General features: G+C 38.2%; 1 protein-coding gene across 5 annotated transcripts; it reads left to right on the top strand.

Annotated features, from left to right (window-relative positions):
• Positions 1-1,333: 1,333 nt before the first annotated feature.
• On the top strand, positions 1,334-21,111 carry LOC132202596 (FMRFamide receptor). 5 transcript variants are annotated; one of them, XM_059629599.1, is made up of 8 exons: positions 1,334-1,541; positions 16,378-16,563; positions 16,682-16,904; positions 18,189-18,421; positions 18,492-18,671; positions 19,447-19,965; positions 20,157-20,218; positions 20,326-20,457. In XM_059629599.1, exons 2-7 carry the CDS (start codon positions 16,459-16,461, stop codon positions 20,211-20,213), a joined length of 1,317 nt encoding a protein of 438 aa, XP_059485582.1. In that variant the 5' UTR covers positions 1,334-1,541; positions 16,378-16,458; the 3' UTR covers positions 20,214-20,218; positions 20,326-20,457. The 5 variants fall into 5 exon arrangements, with proteins under 5 accessions (XP_059485582.1, XP_059485583.1, XP_059485581.1 ...); XM_059629600.1 differs by having other exon boundaries at positions 20,329-20,428; XM_059629598.1 differs by lacking the exon at positions 20,157-20,218 and having other exon boundaries at positions 20,329-21,111.
• The last annotated feature ends 150 nt before the right edge of the window (positions 21,112-21,261 follow it).

The raw sequence follows: 21,261 nt of genomic DNA, 5'->3' as shown, positions 1-21,261 counted from the left end.
AAATTATAAAATTTTTGAATTTATTTTTATTTTTCTGCCAAATATTTTGAGGCTGAGAATTTAAGCAAAATATAAAAGTGCGTTGTTAAAAATAAAAAAATTGTAATTGTTGAAATTAGCATAACCATTGACAACATAAATAATTATTTACATTCCAGTGGGTTGTCCTTTCAATGAGTTTGATACATAATTATCTCTTCTTGCAGGAAAAATGTGTAATAATTGTGCAAACAGAAAAGTCGACAGTCAAGCGAAGATAGATTTGTGAACAAAGAATTGAAAAATAACCAGGAATCCACTTTTATCCTCTTGAAATTTTGTTGTTGGAAAAACTCCTTTCCAATTTTGTGCTGGCCACAGACTATTCCTTTTCCGCGAGATAAATATATGTGCATAATAAACAAGAGAGAACAATTAATCAGAAAATTTGAGATAAAGATAATAAAACACGTCGTTGCCATGCAATGATAAAAAATATCAAAACAGTAAAAGTTTTTCATGAAAAATTCAAAACCGTTTAAAACAAATAGAATTTTAAGTGAAAGTAAGCGAACTTTCTTTTATTTTAGCGTAGATGCCGTAGATAATGATGCAGAAAGGGTAAATGGTATATAAATTTGTTATTATATTATAGAATTTGAAAACAGACGCGTACCCTAAAAAGATATAGTTTGCAATAGGATACAAAATAATTAGCTTCACAGTTATGTTAGTGAGTGTTTATTTGTTATTTTTGTCTTTCAAATAATTTAAATTTCTTAAGTAAAATATTTTTCTTTATTTTCAGCAATGTTTATCTACCTTCATGCCAAAAAATTTAAACTGCCAATTACTTTTTGCCATTCAAAAAAATTGTAACTTTTTGTGCTATTAAGGATTTATTATGAACCTAAAGATGTGCATTTAAATAAAATTCCAGTTTAATAAACACTAAGAGGCAACTTAAAACAATTGAGGCTCACTTCAAAATCTCTTAAAATGCAAATCCGCAAAAACGCACTCTGCCAAATGAGGCAGGCGACGAGCATGTATAATAAAATTAAACGTACGCAAATGAATGAAAATCGATTCGTTAGCGAGAGAGAGCAACAGAGAAAAATAAAAGGGACTTTTGCGGCTGGCTGGCGGCGACAACGTATATATTATGAAAAGCGAAAGAAAGACAAAAACGCGAAAAAGCGAAAGGCTGGAAGCAATACATATAGTGTGTGTGTGCAAGTGTGCATAAAATTGTACAAAGGGATGAAAGGGGACGTGTAGAGGGGGCTGGCGTTGGTGCGACAAGTGCGATGGGCTGCTGCGGGGAGCTCTTGCGCTACTTTGGCTTTCTGTTCTCCGCTAGTCGCGCGCGCTCTGGGCTGCTCTCTGCCTGCAGCTGATGCTGCTCAATTGGCCGGCTCGCCAACTCGAGTCCAGTCGGTCGCCGAGCTCCCACTCGGCACTTTCGTTCGTCCTTCACGCGAGCGAGGAAGACCGGTTCCTCCGACTTGGTACCTGCCGCTCCGACCCACTCGGAAAACATCCGCCGATTTCAGCGTCAGGTGAGTTCAAACAAACTTAACTCGATTAATTATATATTCCACTCGGATTGTCTTCGCGGTTTGGCTCGCGGCCGAATTGAAACAGAAAATAGAGTTGCCAAAGGACGGACGACCTTGTTACAGTTTTTTTTTTATTGTTCAATTCCGTGCGAATTTTGCATTTGTAAAAAATACTCGTTTGGCTTTTGTAGCGAAAGTATTCGAAGCGCGGCGCCGTAGCCGAACGAATATTTGCGCTCAGCCCATGGACCCGGGGCACATTGTTCGGCGTATTTGGAGCGAATTATTTAACGTGCAGAAAAATTCGATTGTATAGGACATTCCGACGCGTGAATAGCGCGCGACATGAGCTGCAGGTGCTGTTTTTCGGAGCCCTTTTTTTTATTTTTTCCACTTCCGGCAGAGCGAAAAATCATTTTCACGCAATATTTTTTTTCTGCTCACGTAGACACGCAGCAGTTTGTTTTGTTACAATTTTTCTCTGCCCTCGAGTCGGTCTGGTCGACGGAGGAGGGAATAAATTACGATTAGGGAGCTAACTAAGTGGGTTTGTGTGGCGACGAAGAAAGATGAGTTATCCCTCGAGCAGATTCCCGCCGGCACCTTCTTCTTATTCGCCACCCTTGGTATTATAATTTATATAATACGGTCGCGCGGCGGTAAAGAACATTATGCTAATCTGCAATTAAAATTCGCAGGACGTCGTCCTTGTTGCTTTGTTGTTTAACTCTATTATTGTCCGCGTATGAAAATCACACACGCCCATATTCTCGCCTAGAGCTCACGATTTTATCTGTAGGCAAGAAGTGAGCTGTAATATATATATATTAATATTTTATTGAGAATGAGACTGTATGGGCGGATCAAAGGCTGATTTAATCATCAAGTCTTTCATAAAATAATGTAGAAATAATTGAGAATGCATAGCAACATTGGAGTTTATGAAATCGCACCTCCTCTGCAATGTAATTAGACATTAATTGCATGCATTTATTTATTCATTTTACATCATCTTAATAAAAAAAATTATTAACGTTAGTTTTTGTTCGAGTAATAACGCTTTGGAGACATCTTCGTGCATCTTGAAATTCTAGAATGTCTCTTTAAGTTCCTTCTCTCCAATTTTGTTTTCTTAAAATGTGAGAAATTAATTGAAACGTTTGCTTTGTGTTAAGAGAAATTTTTTCTGAAAATTTTAAATCGCAATCAATAAAAGTTTTGTAAATTTTCCTATTTAAAATTCAACTAATAATATTAGCAAAAATTTTGATTGTCGTTTTAAATTTCAATTTTTTTTCGGCCTCAATTGACTTATATTTGAGCCCGAATAATATTCAATGATTGAAAAATTTTCCAATATTTTGTCTAAAAAATCAAAAATCCTTCAACCTTGGCATTTTATATTTTGTCTGATTGCGAAGCAGAAATAGCTTTTTTCGCTCAATTCTCAATCCTTCTAGTACCGCCAGTTTGATAAAATATTTTTTACGTTTTCGTTGCATACTTGAAAGCTTGGCAAATTGACGTGTTTCCCCAGCAACAATGAGTGAACACAAAAAACGGCGACATGCCCAAAAAATGAATTACAAATTGATGCGGGCTCCTGACGCTACGCTGGAGACAAAAAGCAAAAACCAGCGAGTAGGAAATGCTTCGTCGGTGTGCCTGAATGTCGCAATTCACCTTGATGCCGATTATTTATAACTCTCGGCGCGCGTCTGGCAGTGACAACTTTTCAGCACGCGAGAGCTGAAAAACAACGAGGATAATTTTCAGAGCCGATATTTTATATTTGTTCGTCTTTTCCACTCGGAATGAAAAGTGCGCTTGAAAGCAACACACCACATTCGCGGCGCATCTGCCGCTGAAACAAGCGAGAACCCCTTTTTTGCACTCCCCGCCCAGAACATAATGTGAAAAAAATATATATAAATGTAACTGGCAGAAAAAGCCTCTCTCGTGTATCGTCATTTGGATCTCTTTCTGACGACGAACGGCCTCGACGCGGCCGAGAGAAGACGAGCGTCTTCATCTGGCAGAAATGATTACAGCCAGCTTAATTTTTACGAACTGCTAACTCGGCGGCGGCCAACTTTTCACTTCTGCCCACAATGAGTTGACAGAATTTTCGCCTCTCTCATAAACACGTTGCTTTTTATGCGAGCGTTCGGGGTCAATTAATCGGTCAAGGTGTCGATGCAGTAGCTCTGATTGGGTCACACGCGGTCCTGGTTTTTTTATGAGTTTTTTTCTCGGCTGCTGGGACTAACAATAAAACAACAACTCTTTATTTCTCAGGGGTTCGTTAAGAACTGTCGAGATTATTTTCGTTGTCTCGCTATTCAATCGCTTTGGCAAGTCAGCAGCCAGAGAATTCGGCCAAATTTGTGGCTCGGATTCATTCAGAAAAGTTCCTTGGTTACTTTCCAACTCCGAAGACTGTCCTGTTGCACATCGCTTTTGTTTATGGCCAAAAGAGATAAAGCAACTCTCTTCTCTGTTTTGTTAAGTCTCGGTGCCAGAAACGAAAACACTAGTTTTAGTTGGATTTTTTTCTCAGAGCTTGTTATTATATAAAAATTATAGAATAAGGCAATGTGAATGAAGAGAAATAATAATAATATAAAGTAAAAATACAAAAAATGAATAAAATAAAAGGACTTCTAAGGCAATTGTAAATTACTTTACCTTTTCCTGATCTCGCAAGCCTGCAATTGAGCTAAGATGAAAAAGTTTTAGTTTTATAACGTTGCGATGCTGGAATAACAAGCGCTAAAAAAAATCAGAATAAGCAGCATAAAATCTTTCATACAAATCCCATGACTGATTCAGACGTGATTGAAGGGTAATTTAAAAAAAATTCGATTAATATTTGTTTTTTCCGTGGAAAAAAATGTGATTTTTTGTAAAAGTTATACTGAAATTAATTTCTTATAAATTAAATGGCGCTTACATTTTGACATTTATTTGACTTTTATCTGACGCTGTGAGATTAGGCGGATACGCCCATGAAAGCCTAAAATAATAATGTCGTGATTTTATATTAACAGGAATCACATTTGAGTTTTGAAATCCAATATATACGTCGCCCTCAGCGCAGCGGAAACTTATTCTCGTCATCGCACTTCTCGTATTATTCAAACTTGCCAAGAGGCAAGTAATAAACTTTTGATGGAGAAGGCTGGTAAGGACAAATCAAATCTGTCCTCCTTCACGATGACGAAAGTCTATTCATTGTTTCTTCTTATTGGAAGTAGAAAACACACTTCTCTGGTACATATGTATGTATAAAAGTTGATCTAATCCCGCCGTTTCCGTCACCGCCATGGGAGCGGCGCGTGCATTTGATTGATCAGAAAGTAAACTTTTTACTTTAACCAACCACCGGCAGTAGTAACGAGAAAAGTTTCCGCTGGAAAAATAAGTGATTTCCGTCATTTCCGCCACGAACGTTATAATGATCTCTTCAAAGTGAGAGGTGTTTAGTGCTGAACAAGCAGCAATAATTGTCTTTTCACAATCAATCACCAGCACTTATTAATTGTTGGAACCTGTTGTTCTCGAGAAGCATTTTCGTGTTTTTCCTCCTTGTTGATTAATTCGATATTGACTTTTATGCAAGCTGGAACTTCCCTCCCTCTCTATTGTACAAAAAGTGGCGCAAACAACGAGCGACCTGTTGCGAATCTACGGGCAGATTGATTGCCCCACCGGTAGTAAATTTTTGTCAAATTTATTCGGCAGCGTTTTAGGATAAATCGATGATCCCCTCATGCATTCTGCATCCCCTCTGGCGGCCAATTGAGAGCATGGCAATAATTTTTATCGCTCACGCACTAAAACAAACTTTTATTGGCACCGACAAATTCCTATCTTTTATTCAGACCAGTTTATTTTTTATCTCTCTCGTGACGACTCGAGCCTGAGAAAAAAATTGCCAAACTTTTTCGCACGAGACCGCCTTAAGAGTCCAACAGTTGCTTCTCGTCTCCTCCTCTGGCGTTTAACACCAGTTTTTTTCTTCAGACCTGCTGTTTGTTTGTTTGTTCGAATGTCGCCCTTGCTAACGTTTGTAGGAAAGTTTCTCTCTTGCTGCATCACTCAATGTCACACACCTGCGCCCACATACTGCAGCATCCAAGAGGAGTAGCGAAAAAGGCTTACGCATCCCTCATGATTAATTGCGATTCATAAATCCAGAGCTCTGCGCCCCGATTTGTTTTAATTCCGAAATTTATACTTCTTTGCGGGAGTTATGTAACCGCAGGGCTGGCGAAAAGTCACAATAGCTAAAAGAAAAAGTAAAATACATTTTGTGAAACAATAACTTAAGTTTTTTGGCAAAAGTTCTGTTTTGACAAAGTGACCACCAAAGACCGCCTCTGAAAGTAAAACTGCGGCCGCATTGTGCGGTGGATGCGGTCGGCACGTTTCGAGCCAAAACACTTGTCTCCTTGCAACATGAGAAGCCAGAGAGGTTTAATGAGAATTATCACTGAAACAATGCAATTTAATCCTCCTCTTTTCAAATACCTGACTAAAATTAAAAATAATTAAAATAATTTTTAAAAAGTTGAAGAATTAATTTGTTACTTTCCATGAAGGTTTGTAAGCGTATTTAAAATGTAAGTGAATTTTGCCACACAATGGGCTTTTCAAATGTAAATTTGGTCTCCTGTTGTTAGTTTAAAACAAATGCATGGCATGTTCCTTGTCATGTACTTCGTATCAAATTGTACAGAAGCAGCAGAAGGAGCGCATATGTATAATCTGGGAGTTTTGCTGTGCTCGAACAAGAGGTCCAAATTGCCCCGATTCTCTGCAGCGAGACGCTCAAGAAAGCACGAAATTCTTTTCGGCAAATCTCTCGGAGAGAAGGCAAAGATTCTCCAATCTTCAGCTTCATTTTTCCATGCAAATCAGGACAATTTAGACAGCTGCTTTTGCGACACGATTGCTGCCCCAGGCCCCACTCATTCTGGCCATCGATCGGGCAGCTAACCCATTTTTGCATTGTTTCAATTCAAGTGAAATCACGCGGGATCAATAAAAAGTGCAATTTTTAGCTTCCAATTACTTTCTTTTAAAACTGCAATTTTTACTGCCTGCGATCTCTGAAGCCAATTTTTCATTCGAAGCAAATTCATTCTGGCAAGACATACGTCTCTCCTATATCCAGCTTCTTGTTTTTTAACGACCATGCAGATTTTTTTTACTCTCGGCGTGGTAATTGGATTATTTTTCGTGGTGTTAATTTAACACGTACAAGCGTTAGCAGAAAATTTTTCCGCGCTTTCTTTTATGGCGCTGCGCCACCGGAACGTCGTGAAAAATAATGAAGGTTTCGCATGGCTTGCACCTCTGCCGGGCCAAAACAAACCTTGCGCCGCGGCAATAAATTCTCGATAATTGCACCGCTCTCTGCTATCCCAAAATCCAGCCCATTTGCGGCGCTATGCTTTGTGCAAATCTTGCTCACTTCATGAATCGGCCGCCACCAAATCCGAGACAAAGAGCGGATTATGGATTAAGCGCCGCTGCCGGGCGTGCAGCCTCAGCAAACCTCGGTAAGCACACACAACCTCACGGTCCCTCGGGCTCTGCCGACGGTTCCATCCGCCTTGAAAGACCCCACTGCATTAATTATTAAATCAGTTTGTTGTTCCACCTTCTTCGTCTTGCCATGTTTGTTGTGCTTTTTTAAAGCGATCGCCCCGTAGTCGTCTCGCGGATGAAACAAGTCAGTGTTGCCTTTTCTCGCGCCGACACCGAGAGGTTATCAATCTTGATTTGCCCGACGCAGCTCAAAATGATCGTCACTACATTATATACGTTGGCAGTGCAGTGTGTTTGGTAACTCTGCTGCCTACGCAAGAGTTGAAGATTAATCAGTTTATGCGAGACGAGAGCGCCCAAGTTTAAAAACTAATTTTCTTTTCACTCGAGTTATCGATCAGAATGATTAGATTTTGGGTGGAAATTGCATCGAAAAGTTTCGCGCTTCTTAAAGGCAGGTGAACAAGCGAGGGCGGTGCGAACTCGAAAACTTTCGCACTTCATATATAGACCCCCTTTATTTTATTCTTGTGCTGCGCGCGAAGATAATCCACTATTTTGTCTTTATTACGCAGGACGCCCAGTAATTATTTGTGTCAAGTGTGGGCTGCAAAAAGTTTGAAAGTTAAAATTAACCCTTTAGCTACCTAATTATTAACAATTTTGAGCGTGGGTGCTAAAAAGTAGATAATATTTTTTTAATAAAAAAGCTACGCTGATCAAAACATATTTATAATTTTATTAAAATCTCTATACTGTATTCATTTATCCACTATGAACATATTGAAGCCCATGGAAAAATTGCATTCATAACTTCGTAAAAACTTTATTTTTATTTGAAGCACACATTTTTTCCTTGTTTTCTTTCCATTTATTGGTTTTCAAATACACAAAAATCCATGAATTAAACATTTTGACATAATTTCTTAATTAATCGGATTAATCATTGATAAATAATAAAATATTATTATATCTCACTTTTTAATTTTTAATAAAATAGTTTAAATATTTAAAATATAAGTCAAATTCTTGTATCAAAAAAGCTTTGAAATATAAAATCTGTTGTATAATATTTACATTATTTACTTTGCCATGTACTGGAAATTCAGCAATTTTTGTTGTATGTATTTTGCAGACCCCTTGATAAAAAATTGTTATTTATTGAATGCCCTAGATATATGGTTATTCAAATTCATATTTATTATCCTACAGGAAACAATATTAATAAATAACCGAAACCCATTTTCCATCGCTTATAGGAAGGTCAAGTGCATTCTCCGACGACACTCTTTTGATAAATTAGCCTCCATTAAGCGAGAGCTGTTGAAATCGGTGGTATATCGCGTTGAGTGCGCGCAGGGCCACCGCCTGCATGACCCTTGGCTGCAAATATATTTCGACAGACCCAAATTGTGTTTAGTCTCTTCAACAAAGGAGTCGATTCGTTTTCGCTGACGTATTGTGAGCAGCGTCAGATTTTTACGGCCTTAATTTGCTTCCGCTCCACGTTGCGAAACAAGAAGCATCTCCATAATAATTAGAAAGACGAAAGTTTCCGAAATTGAGGCACAAGCGGAAGGAGAGAATATTTACATATTGTATAATATCAGCAGTGACGACGAAAGTTACCCGAGAAGAAATAACCCCCGAATTTGAATTGCAGACACGCGCCCTTGGAAAAGTTCTTTAAATTACGTCTGGCTTGAGCGCCAAAACAATTTCCAGCTTAATAGGTTTTTTAATTACAATGGCTGGTGGCGGGTTGGAAAAGAAATTCAGTATCGGCAAAAGTCAATAGAGCATGTGCCTGCGCATAATAATCGCGGCTCATAAATTCATTTGCTGCCAAGCAGCCGTGTTGACTCAAAACTCAACGCGAAAAATACAATCCTGTGATGATTAGGCATGCTTTATCCGTGCGGAAAATTGATTTACGGCAAATAATTAAATGTCACATCGCTCTTGTTGGGCTTTTCGCATTCCCAGAGTTTCCAACTTTTGATTTCAAAACGCCCTGAAGGCTTTGGTGCCATTTACTGTCTCCTGTGACCAACTCGATTTTGCCAGCGAACGAGACTCTGGCAGTCATATTAAAGAAGTTTGAATGGCGAAAGTGCTGCGAGTCCCTGCAATATGCGCCTTCCTTTGGTTTTTCCTCTGAAACCGGACTCGTGCTTCTCTCTCTGCGCTTTTCGCTTTGTTAGTTTCGAATTAGTCCAAAAAGGCTGTGTGGAAATACACCCTTCGTCAAAGAGATGTAATTTTCCTTTTCAAACTAAACTCGTCGCCCGTCAAAGCGAGCAGTTGGAAATTAATTTTTCAGGGTATTTAGGAGAAAGAGGCGCTAAATATTCAGGAAAAAACTTTGGAAACGCTTTTCGTCACCAACTCAAAGATAGGCCGCCTGGCGTTAATTACACGCATAATGGGCCAAGGCTGCGGGAAGACTTTTATAATTGCCCGTAAATGAAGTCTTATGTAGGTTTGTTAGAAAGTGGGCGTCAAAACAAAATTAATTGTGGCGACATTTTGTTTAAGCGGAAAAGTTTCTTTTGTTTTTGATTTATGTAATAATTTTCAAGTCTCATATACAATATTATACTCGCAACAGATGCCGCACCGCGCATTACAGCATTAATTTTCTCTAATATTAAACAAACGGAAAGACCAACCACGTGCCGAGGCAATATATTTTCTGGAAAAAGCATCAACTTCCATATTATACACAGAGGCAATTAAATTGGGTGGAAAAAGTTCAAAAGAGGGTTGTTTTTTCCCAGTTGCCACAGCAGCATCTCATCTGCTGCAAAATTCATCTTGTTAGAAGGCAAAAGGGCTGCTGGGTAAAAGAAATACACGCTTGAATTTCCATTAAAAAACGACGAGACGAGTTACCGAGTTAGAGATCTCTTTCTTGAATACTTAAAGCACTCCTCGAGCATAATTGTTGGTTATAACGAGCGAATCTAGTGCAACTGGCAGCGATGCACGTGTTTATAAATAAATTTAAGGCGTCGCTTTCAACGACCCAAAGTCACTGCAGCGGTGGCCTAGTGCAAATCTAGTCGTGCAATCACGTTTAATAGCTCAACATGTGTTTACATAGTGCATACATGTAAGGCAGTGTCCCCATTGTGCAACCCCTTTAACTGCAGTAATCAGACAAATTAAATCGAATCTGCTTTGCTTTGTCTTGCTGCGGCGCTGGAGGATTCAAATAATGGAAATAAACAGAGCAAACAATTTATTTAAGAATATTTCCTCATTGATAAATTCCTCTATTTTGATCTAAATACGAAAGAGATATATATAAAAAATCAGATCCAATTTATTTGTTCGCCAAGCTTTGAATAAGAAAATTCATTTACACTAAAATATAATATGGAAATAATGAATTTTTTATACATTATAACTGTTAGTACAAATCTTAAAAGTCTCCTCATTAAAATTTTCTGATTGCCTGACATAACCAGATCTATTTGATATTCCATTCTTATCCACATAGTAATTTATTTGCTTTGTGAGAAACGTCAAGCAGTAGAAACTATGAAGAAAACTACTTCGTTTTGAATCTGCGCCGGCTTGGATATATTTGCAGACAATTAAAGCAAGAATTTCCGAGCTTCGTCCGAGAAGCTGAACAAATTTTCTTTGTTTTGCTTTGCTTTTCGGCTGATTGAGACCGGAGCTTCAAAAGTAAGCGGCCCTTCTCGTTGTTTCGTCTCAAATTCAAGGGCCTCGCATTTGAATGACTTTTCCTTCAGCAAACGCCCATTCTCAAATTTCCTTCCTCGGGTTCTTTTTATTGCCCACTGCGTTTTGCCCGGCGAAGCAGCAGCCGGTCGGAATTTAATCAGCCCCGAATACGGCAGTAGTGCGTCTTTCCTATGTCGTGCCGAGTGGAATTTAGTTGGGGATAATTAAATTTTTTGCTATACGTGACGCGAAAGAAAGAAAGACTCGCTTTCCAAACAAAACACTGCGCCGTAAAATTTGCGCGTCTGCCGATTTTACAATTGAGAGTAATTTAGGAAATGCATCGCACGCGCGGCGTTGACGACGCCGACGGATAAACAGCGCGCAGAGAGAATGCGAGAGTTGAGCAGATGAAAGAGAGACTCGCGGGCCGGCGTGGCAAGGAGCCAAGCCTGCAATCAATATCATCTGAATGCCAGGGCGTTCAAAGATGCAAATACCTTCCCTTTCGCGCTCGAGAACACCCTTGCGACGAATTTGGAATTTTTTCCTTGCCAGCTCTCGCTTGTTGTCAAGTGTTCATGCGCCACCAAAAGCCCATAATTTTCCTCCCCGACGCGTTTTACGCAGCCAATTCTGCGGCACACACACCACACCACTCACTCACGCCGCCTTATATTTCAATTTATTTACTCAGTGCTGACAGAGCTGCCAGAAAGTTCGCTGATGCGAGAGAAAAGTTCATTTTTCCATTAGCCGGCAAGATTCGATTGAGCCGGTTTGTTTGAACTAATATTAAACGAGAAACAAGATTAGAGAGATCGAGGGCGATTCAAATCAGTTATGGCGGCACCGTGAGCTCGTGGAGAATTACTCACTTAGGTTTTGATGCTGTGCCAATTCGTTTGGTGTTCTTATTAATTGGCAACCGCAGAATGTTTGCCGTAGAGATTATTCGAAATTAGTAAAGGCCAAAGGGTTATACGTTTTTAATTGCAAGGGAAGTTATTTTATAATTATTTCGCATTACTTAGCGATAAATTTTTTTACTTTTCATCTTTAACACGCAAAAAAAGCCTTGTATGATTATTAATTTTAAGTTTTGATAGATTTACTAAGACATCGCTTTGATCATCGTGTGATTATGTTGTATGGATTAATTCCAAATACGATTGAAATTGATTCTTGCTGTTATATTTAATAAACGTCAACACACGAAAAATAATAAATAAATTAAAATTTGAAAAGGTTAAAAATAAAAATATTGTTTATTATTACTGAAAACAATTTTAAAACAAGAACTCTTAATAAAATCATTCTATTCAAAAACGATTGAATGATTTCAAATTCCCATTTACTAAAGAAGATAATAAATAATTGGCGATTTGAATTTAAAGTCGGCTTTTCCTCGATGGATTTTTGTGAGTTGTTTATTGTTTAAGAAGAAAAAACAATATCCTGCTCTACATGTTTCAGCTGCGGGCTGCAGCCATAATTCATGAGCTGTGAAAACATTTTGACAAGAGTTTTTCTTAAACAATAAACAACTCACAAAAATCCATCGTGGAAAAGCTGACTTTAAATTCAAATCACCATGAATCAAACCCCGAACGTGAAATTCTACCACAAAATAAATAAATATTTAAATACTTAAAAATTCGTTGCCCTAATCAAAATTTTCAAAACCTGATTATTAAGCGTCATGCAGGTTGTCTACATTTTTGCTGTAGATTTTTTTTACAATTTTTATTATATTAATTATGATGAGTATTTAATGTTCTAAAATTTTTCTCGTATGAAAAATATATCCATTCCTCTTAAATTATTACTTCAAGCTTTTGCCCAGAAAAATCATAAAAAAAACTACCATGCATCAAATTCATCAAACTCTTGCCTTTGATGGGATGCAAACGAATTCGCACGCCCTGCAATTGGTCAAATTTAAACTAAAACACTTTAATCAACAGCCGACCTCTGTGTCAAAAGAGCCTTTGCGAAAGAACTTGTGCAAGGGCGGAAATTTACCACGCAGTGTAAAAGACGAGCAATAAAAATAAAAGGCTTCAGGCTGACTTGGCACGGCTTAATTTTCCAGAAACCCTCTGTTGAAATTCATTCTCCGGAAAATGGTGATTACGCTTCAACAGAGTACGGTTGTTTTCTTAGCCTACTGCTCCACATATATTCATTTCCTCGGGAAAGGAGAGAAAATTGTGGGTGGCCCGAGCGCTTATCGCAACTTTCGCGCCGCGTTTCCTTGTGCCATAACGTGCTCGCAGATAGCAGGGCGCATATTGCGTGTGACACTCTCTGTCGGAAGCAGCAGAGCAGCGCCTGTCGCAATCAAAAGTCCTTTGGTGAAAAAACGTGCCCTCGGTCCATCCGCATTTATTAAGCGAAAAGGAGAAAAAATACGAATCCACTTGATTGACGTACAAATGGGAATCGAGCAGAATCAGAAAGGGATGCGTTAGCCGCTGGGGAGCGATGATTCGCGGCGACAGCAGAATCAATTTTTCGCAGTATGTACCCAGTCGACGAAATCTCTTTCATAAAGGCACTCACTCACTTTTTTTCCGTATTATAAGTCCCCTGTGCGGGATGTATTACGACTTTTTTATATCGTCTGCAGGGCCACTCAGCCGGTCCGACCGACCGACCGACGGCTTCTTTCAAACCCCCGCGGTTTTTGCGGGTTGTTTGCAGAGCGAGGCGCACTCGCAAATATCGCCGATATTGTAACCCGTCAACGTTGCCTCACAAAAGTTGCGTTCGCCGAACGGACGGCCCAGATGGCCGCGACCCATTTATTTCCATCCACCACGAGATGCCCATTATTTTCAGACCGGTTGTGTTTGACGTTTGATGTACGCTGATGGGCAAATGTTTCCCCGAAAGCCGAAAGCGGTTGTCAATCGGCTATTTTTCCTTTTCAAGAGCAGGGATCACAAACATCCCTCTGGCATTTTGAGAAAGGATTATTGCAAAGCGATCAATCAAAGAAGAGATTCACTCGCAATTGCACACTTGGCCAGTTTGATTCTGATTTGGAAAATATTGCTTTTTAAAAATAATGCCCACACGAATATTTTGAAGAGGATTTTTATGCCTAGAGAATGTTTTATTCTTTATGCTTCAATTTTTTCATCTTGCACGACCAGTTAATGAAATTGTTATTGAACCGACGTTTGGTCTTACTGTAAAAATTAAATATCTCATTTTATATATATATTTTTTTTTTATTCAAAAATTTAGTTAAAATTTTTAAATTAATTTGTAATTGCAATTTAGGAAATGAGCACACACAAAAAATTAAAAATTAGAGCAATTAAAATTTTTATCGTCCTTAAAATATGAATTTTACTCGGAAATACCCTCATAATTTTTTTTTAACAATTTTTAATGCGATGTGTGAAGCTTAAAATTAATTGCATTCTCCTAAATGTGTCTTAAATTTTATAGAATAATTTTCCTTTTCTCCCACTTACAAGATTTTCAAAACAAATCCTTTGTATTTTGTGTTAAAATTTCAAATTTAATTATCCTGTCATTAATTTCAACGCAGAATCAATTTTAATAACAATCAACGACCGCTAAAATACACCCTCAGCTTTATTGTAAAATGTAGATAATATATAGCTAAGAGGCTTTTGCAAACTTTAATAATTACAAAATTGTAAACCTTGGAAGCAATATTGAAAGTTGCCAGCTCATTTGGGAAACTTGCAAGGCAGCGAAACACACCTTCCTTGTTTGCAAGTGTGTAGGGTGGTGATAAGTTGAGTTGCAGCCTAAAACTGTGGGACTAATTTGCGGAAACTGGCCCGAAATTAAGCGTCCTCCATTCATGAGCGAACCCTTTCAAGCGTTTAATCGACCGCACATAATCAAATTCACGAGGCGCGCCGAGAAGTAATCTACGGGCGGAAATCTTTTTCACTTGATCTTGCCTCACCAGCATCAGACGCAATTTTCTTAGCTTTGCTCTCTTTTCCAACCCTTTTCATTTATAAAAGAGCGGCGCGAGCGTTTTATCGTCTCTCCGCGGGGGCTCAAAGTTGCAATACACGAGCAGAAATCAGCCGGCCGCGCATGTAACAAGCTTTAATGTTCTTAGCCGGCTGCGTTTCGGCCTTCTGTGATGTATTTTAATTATTAATTAATAAGCGGCCTGAAGAGAGATGACGTGCTTATTTCCACGTGTAACTTTTTCACTCTCTTCAACTCTTCTTTGAAGTGTGTCGCTCGCAACGTGTTTCATTATGGAAGGGCCTGCAGCAGTCTTGTTTGCCCTTTCAAGCTGCTCGGCTCAAGTGCGCGCCCCATGAACTCTGCGCGTCGCGCGGACAAATTATTTCTGCGAGTCCGTCTGGGGTGGAATTCGCGCGTAATTTTATTCGACCGCAGCCGAATTGCTCTCGATATTTGTGGGAGGAATAATAATTCACGATGCGGCAGAGCACTTAAACTTAATATGCGGGCGCCACTCCAAACTTGATGCCGTAATTTTCATTTCGGCTCTCTCAATTAGAAACGCGAAATGGTGTTTGCTGCTCGCTCGTCTCTCTGCTCTGCCGCAATATAATGTTGGAACGTTATTATTATTATTCCAAGCGATGATAACCCGCCGTGACCTGCAGCGCTGTTTCGTACGTGCGGTCGCTCTGCATAGATATGGAGCGTCCCTTACACTCGAGAGAGCCCAACAGCCGGACGGACATCTAATGAATAGGCTTTTGATACAATTAGCGTTTGTAGTGTCCACTATTATATAGCCCAAGCCAATTATCTGTGTCCTGATAAAATCTCGTTGCAGCTGCAAGTTTGCCGCTCTCTGATTGCAATGCAAGTTGAGAGTTCAGTTAACGCAAAGTGGATTATGCAGACATTCAATGAATTATCGTAGAAAGAGGGTACATAATAATACACCCTTGTTAAAAGTTTTTTCATTTGAAAAGAGGAAAACGGCTCCACTGGGTGCTGGTTAAATTTGTTTCATGATTTCATTCTTATATAGAGTAACCAGCATATTTTGTATGCAAACCTAAACACTGAGTGGCGCATTTTTTGTCCAAAAATTAAAATTGCTGCACAATTGAAAATTTGAACAATTTTTATGTCACTTGTAAAATTGATAATGTTTTATCAGCTGAAATAGATGTTTATTCTAGGAGAAAATAATTCAGTTATTTAAAATAAATAAAATTTAGCCGCGCAGCCATAGTTAGTTCTTACAAAAAGAGAATGAAAATAGGTGATTTTAGAAAAAGTTTTAAAAATTAAATTCAAAATTGAAGGTGAAAGAACTCAAAATTTGTTATTTTAGGTGGAAATTAAGATATTTTTTTTTATAGGAACTTTTTTTTAGAAATGGGTGATTTTTCATCGCAAAGGTGATTTTAGTTGATTGAAAATATTAATTTCAACTTAAGATAATAATATATATGAGATCACCATTAATTAATATCCCTAAATGTTAACTACAATTATTCTGCACCATGCATTTCCATCAAAATTTTCTTGTTTCATATCTGTTAAAAAACAATTAATATGATTCTAAGTGTCTCTGATTATCTTTTTGCAGATGGATGTGGGGTAAGGAGGAGTGCCGATGGCAGCTGAGGCAAATCGGCCAGTTTGAGGGATTAGTTTGTCGTGATCATCCATGAATGATACGGCCACGCTCCAAGATGCGGCTCCAACGTCGGTGTATCTCGATTTCATGGAGGGGTCGCGCTTTTGGATCCAGAGAGTGCTGGTTCCAATCGTGGTGAGTTGAGAGGAGCACTGCGGCTGCAATTAAAAGTTCTCCCTCGTCCAGCGCCCGAACAATCAGAGCGGCTCGGCTCGGGAAACGTGCGTGTAATTATTTCTGGCGGTAATTGCAGGTTTTCGTCGGCGTCGTCGGTAACATAGTGACGGCGATTGTGCTCACGCGGCGGCGGATGCGCAGCTCGACCAACGTCTACTTGACGGCGTTGGCGGCCTCCGATCTTCTCTACCTGCTCTTCCTTTTTTCGCTGTCGCTGGCCCACTATGGCCTCACGGGCGCCACTGCAGACGCCTATTGGACCTACTGGCGCTTCGGCCTTTGGCTCACAGACTCCACAAGTGAGTCAGCCCTAATTAATTAGTAGGCATTAAAAAAATATAATATTTATTATTATTTGGCATAGTATAATAAAAAAAGACTAAAATAATTTAATTTAAAATTTAAATAAGCAATTTCATACAACTATTATTATATAATAATAAGAAAGTTGAAGAACAATTAAAACATAAAAAAAAATCATAAAAATTCCATAATTTATTATTTCACGCTCTAGATTTGTTAAATTTGCTGTAGAGAAAATCATTTTTTGAAGAGAGAAAACCAGATTTTTGATGAAAATCGGTATGAAACTTTCGCAACTTTTTGCATTGTTCTGGAACGACCCAAGTTTAAATTAAATGACATTAATATTTTAAAAGTCGCAAAGAAAAAGCGTAAATAAATTTACAACAAAAGTAATTTCTTTGCAGATAATTTTTATTCTTTTTCGCCTCTTATTGAGTGCAAATGGAAAAATGGCATTCTAGTGAATCCAAGGGTTGAACAAATCAAACCCTATTTCATCAAAATCTCATCTTAACTTTTTTTACAGTCTCTGGTAAATTGTATTATTCAAGCATTATCTCTGAGAATTGATAATGATTTTTATTTTTTGTACATTTTTTTTCATTCTATAAAATCAAAATTTACGAAAGTAAACTCTTACAGAGTGAAAAATTTATTTGAAGAAATTGACACTCGAGGAGTTGATGAGAGAAGTAAAGAGATCGGGCTTTTCCCTCATCGTAAAAATTGTTTTTATTAAAAAAAAAAAAAAATGGCTCTACCAGTTTTGGTCACGGTCTGCGACCCTATGTCATGAGCAAGAAAAATACAAAAATTTAAAGACCACATTTAAACAATAAACTTACTAGTACTTGAATTTGTTATTTTTACAATTTTGCATTTTTAGTTAAAATACGGTTTTTTCAATTTTTGTATTTTTCTTGATCATGAAATAGGGTCGCAGACCGTGACCAAAACTGGTATAGAGCCATTTGTTTTTGAATAAAAACAATTTTTACAAATAGGAAAAGCCCGATCACTTTACTTCCGTGCAAAATTTAGTTTGATTTTTGAATTCCCATTTCTGAGAGGACCGAACTGCTTTCTGAGAGCGTCTTTGAGATTTTGCAACCCTCAAGAGCGTTCTCCAGAGATTCCACAAAGATTCCTTTTGGTCTCAAAGCGACCGTATCATATTTTCTAATTGTGTCCCGTTCCGTTCCTCGATAAGCCATTTCAACCCTATCTATTTCTATTCTCAAGAGCGAGACAATAACATAAAATTTTACGCGCCGCAGGCAGCACTTCGATATGGCTCACTGTGTCGTTCACCGTGGAGCGATACATCGCCGTGTGCCATCCGATGCGCGGCAAAATGCTGTGCACCGAGTCCAGGGCGCGCAAAGTCACCATGCTCGTCTACGTCCTCTGCTTCTTGAGCACTTTCTCCACTCCCTTTGAATGGCAGACGGTGCGGAAGCCCATCGAAGAAATAAATGATACTCAAAGCAACGTAACCATCTCGGATGTGGTAAGAGAGCAGCCCTTTGTCACACCGCCGACGGCCCATTTGCAATAAAAGCTTTTCTGACCTCTCGCAGGCGACCCGGGTGACAGTGGAGTTGACCGAGCTTGGAAAATTGCACTCGTACCGCACAATATTCTACTGGTTCTCCAGTCTGGTGTTCGTTTTTCTGCCGCTGCTCCTCCTCGTTGTGTTCAACTCTTTCCTCATTCTCGCTGTCCACAAGTCACAACGTCAAAGAAGACACCTCACTCAGGTAATATTTTTTTTACTCAATTCATGAAGCGCAAAATATAATGTACAACTTTTACAGCGAAAATATTGTATCTTTATTAGCAATTTAAAAAAAAATCCTAATAAAGTATTTATTATTAGAAATACTTGGTTAAGGATTTTTTTTTTAAATTGCTCTTCTTTTGCTCCCGGTTGCATTAAAAATAGTCATTTTTCAATAAAAATAAGTAAACTAAATTTAATAACAATTATAAACCAAACAATCTGATAATATATAATTAAATTTCTGAATAAATCTTAAAGCAAATTCTGAAAAATATAAATGCAAAAATTTAATGGAAAAAAACTTTATATATTTATTATTTTAATGAGCGAAAATACTGATATTTTTTTTAAATTTTCTTTATCAATTTAATAAAATATTTTTTATTTTGCAAATTTTTGTTTGTTTAGTTATTCAGTTAAAATTTAGATTTTTTTCTATGAAGTTAAAATAATTCAGACTAGGTTTCTTTTTTTGCTGCTGGTTTGATTAGACATATTTATATAGTCATTTTTCAATCTTCTGCAGAAACCGCAGAATTTATAAATTTCATAATGTTTTCATTAAAAATTTGAATTATTAAATTCTTGTGTAAATCTAGAGAAAATGAATCCAAATTTTAAATTTTTGTGTTTATTATAATAAGTAGCTATATAAATGTCTCCATACAATTTTGCGTTTAAATAATTTTTGATTAAATTATAAAAATCTGGAATTACCAAATGAAAAATAAATGTAATTCTGATACCTGCAGTCGGAACGGCACCGGCCTGATGGAAGTCAGAACAACGCCCAGCAGGAGAACAAAATCACGGTGACTCTGATCGCTGTGGTGGTGCTTTTCCTGATCTGCCAAAGCCCGACGGCAGTCACGCTCATCTACACGTCGCTGACCGACGACCCTGAGCCCAACTCGGACAAAGACCGTCTGCTGCGTGGTCTCGGCAACATCTTCAACCTGCTGGTGGCCGTGAACGCGGCGTGCAACTTCCTGCTGTACTGCGCCCTCAGCGACAAGTACCGCCGCACCTTCGCCATGACCTTCTTGCCCAGGAGGTGTTGGGCGCGCAGGGACCTCCGCACCAACACAGTCCTCGGCGCCACTAGCTGCGTCGAGTCGCCGCGCCGCTTTTCAAGGAGCGCCAGTCTTTACAGGGACCCTCCGAGCCCTGCCAAGACGGAGTACCTGCAGGTGCCCCTCAACGGCAGCAGGACAGGCGCCGGCGCCGGACTCCGTCGGCACCAGTCAGCGTACATACCAAGAGACCGACAGGTATTTTCATAAAAAAATTATTATATTATGAAAATAAAGGAAAAAATTAAAATTATCCAGGAAAAAATATGGATAAATCGGTTTGAATTGTAAGATATTTTAACTTGCACAAATGTTATGTTTTTTGTGAGCACCATTTAATATAAAAATAACCAAATTTTCAAGAGTTAAAGTTTTGGTAAAATTTCCAGATACTAGATGTTTGCATATTTCTTAGGGAATACCAGGAGGGTCAGTCATCATTTTGACAGAGGTGCTTTAGTTAGTAATTTTTTTTTTAAATCTGATTTATATTTTTACTTTTTAATTATAAAAAAAACGAATAAATCTAATTTTGGATATAAATTAATTTGCTTTTAGCAGACTTCCAGTTCTCCAGGGAGCGCGCAGGAGTCTTCCTCGATCTTTGGCAGCGCCAACCGCACCAGTTTGTTTAGCGGCAGCCGCAGCGACTGCAAACTCAACTCGCCCCCTGATCTCGCGGAGAGCTCTGGTCTGCTCTTCGAACTGAAGAACCCCTCTGGGGCGGGCACGCACTCGAACCTCCTCTGCTGGAAGCTGTCAAAGCGAACCAAGAAAGACGACTTGATGAGCCAGGAATTGAAAATTACTGTCTCTGACACAGAGGTCGATGGACTGAGTTCAGTTTGAATTTCGACGCAGATTTTTTTTTAATAATTATAAAATGTCTTATCAAAGTGTTATTACATGTGAAAAATTGAAGTTCAATATGGATGGAAAACTTTTGTGTTGCTGTGTAAATGTTGAATGTGAGTGCGATCGAGACGAATTTGATCGTCTAGTTTTGGAATTTAATCGAGCTGCCGCGCAACTATTTTTCTTGGTGTTTCAATAATTATGGAAAAAATCACATTAAAAATTGTAATCTATGTAAGCGTGAGCTTGTCGTTACCAAATAATGCTCATGTCTTATCTAATAAAGAGAAAATAATTATCTATTTAGTGGTGAAACCACACAATCAATTTTTTGTCTAAATATATACAAATTTAAATAATACACAGACACATACATATTATTGTAATCTAAAACAAACCCTCCTGATATGAGCTTGGACGGCAGCATATATATTGAAAAAAAAAATGAAAATATCTTGTTAATGTCATCAAATAAATATTTAATGTCCATATCAGGCTCTTATTATTATGATCATAACCCACTGAGTTATCAATGTACATATAAAGTCTGAAGGTGTCTGCTTGTGTATCTACCTAGTTTAATTTATTATAAATCATCAAGAGTTATAAAAATTAAAAGCACAAAATTGAATATACATA

Source organism: Neocloeon triangulifer, unplaced genomic scaffold (genome assembly GCF_031216515.1).
Source record: "Neocloeon triangulifer isolate White Clay Creek 2 clone unplaced genomic scaffold, ASM3121651v1 ptg000015l, whole genome shotgun sequence".
Taxonomy (NCBI): Eukaryota; Metazoa; Arthropoda; class Insecta; order Ephemeroptera; family Baetidae; genus Neocloeon; species Neocloeon triangulifer.
Note: the sequence above shows the minus strand (reverse complement) of the source record. Positions and strands in the feature narration are given on the sequence as shown.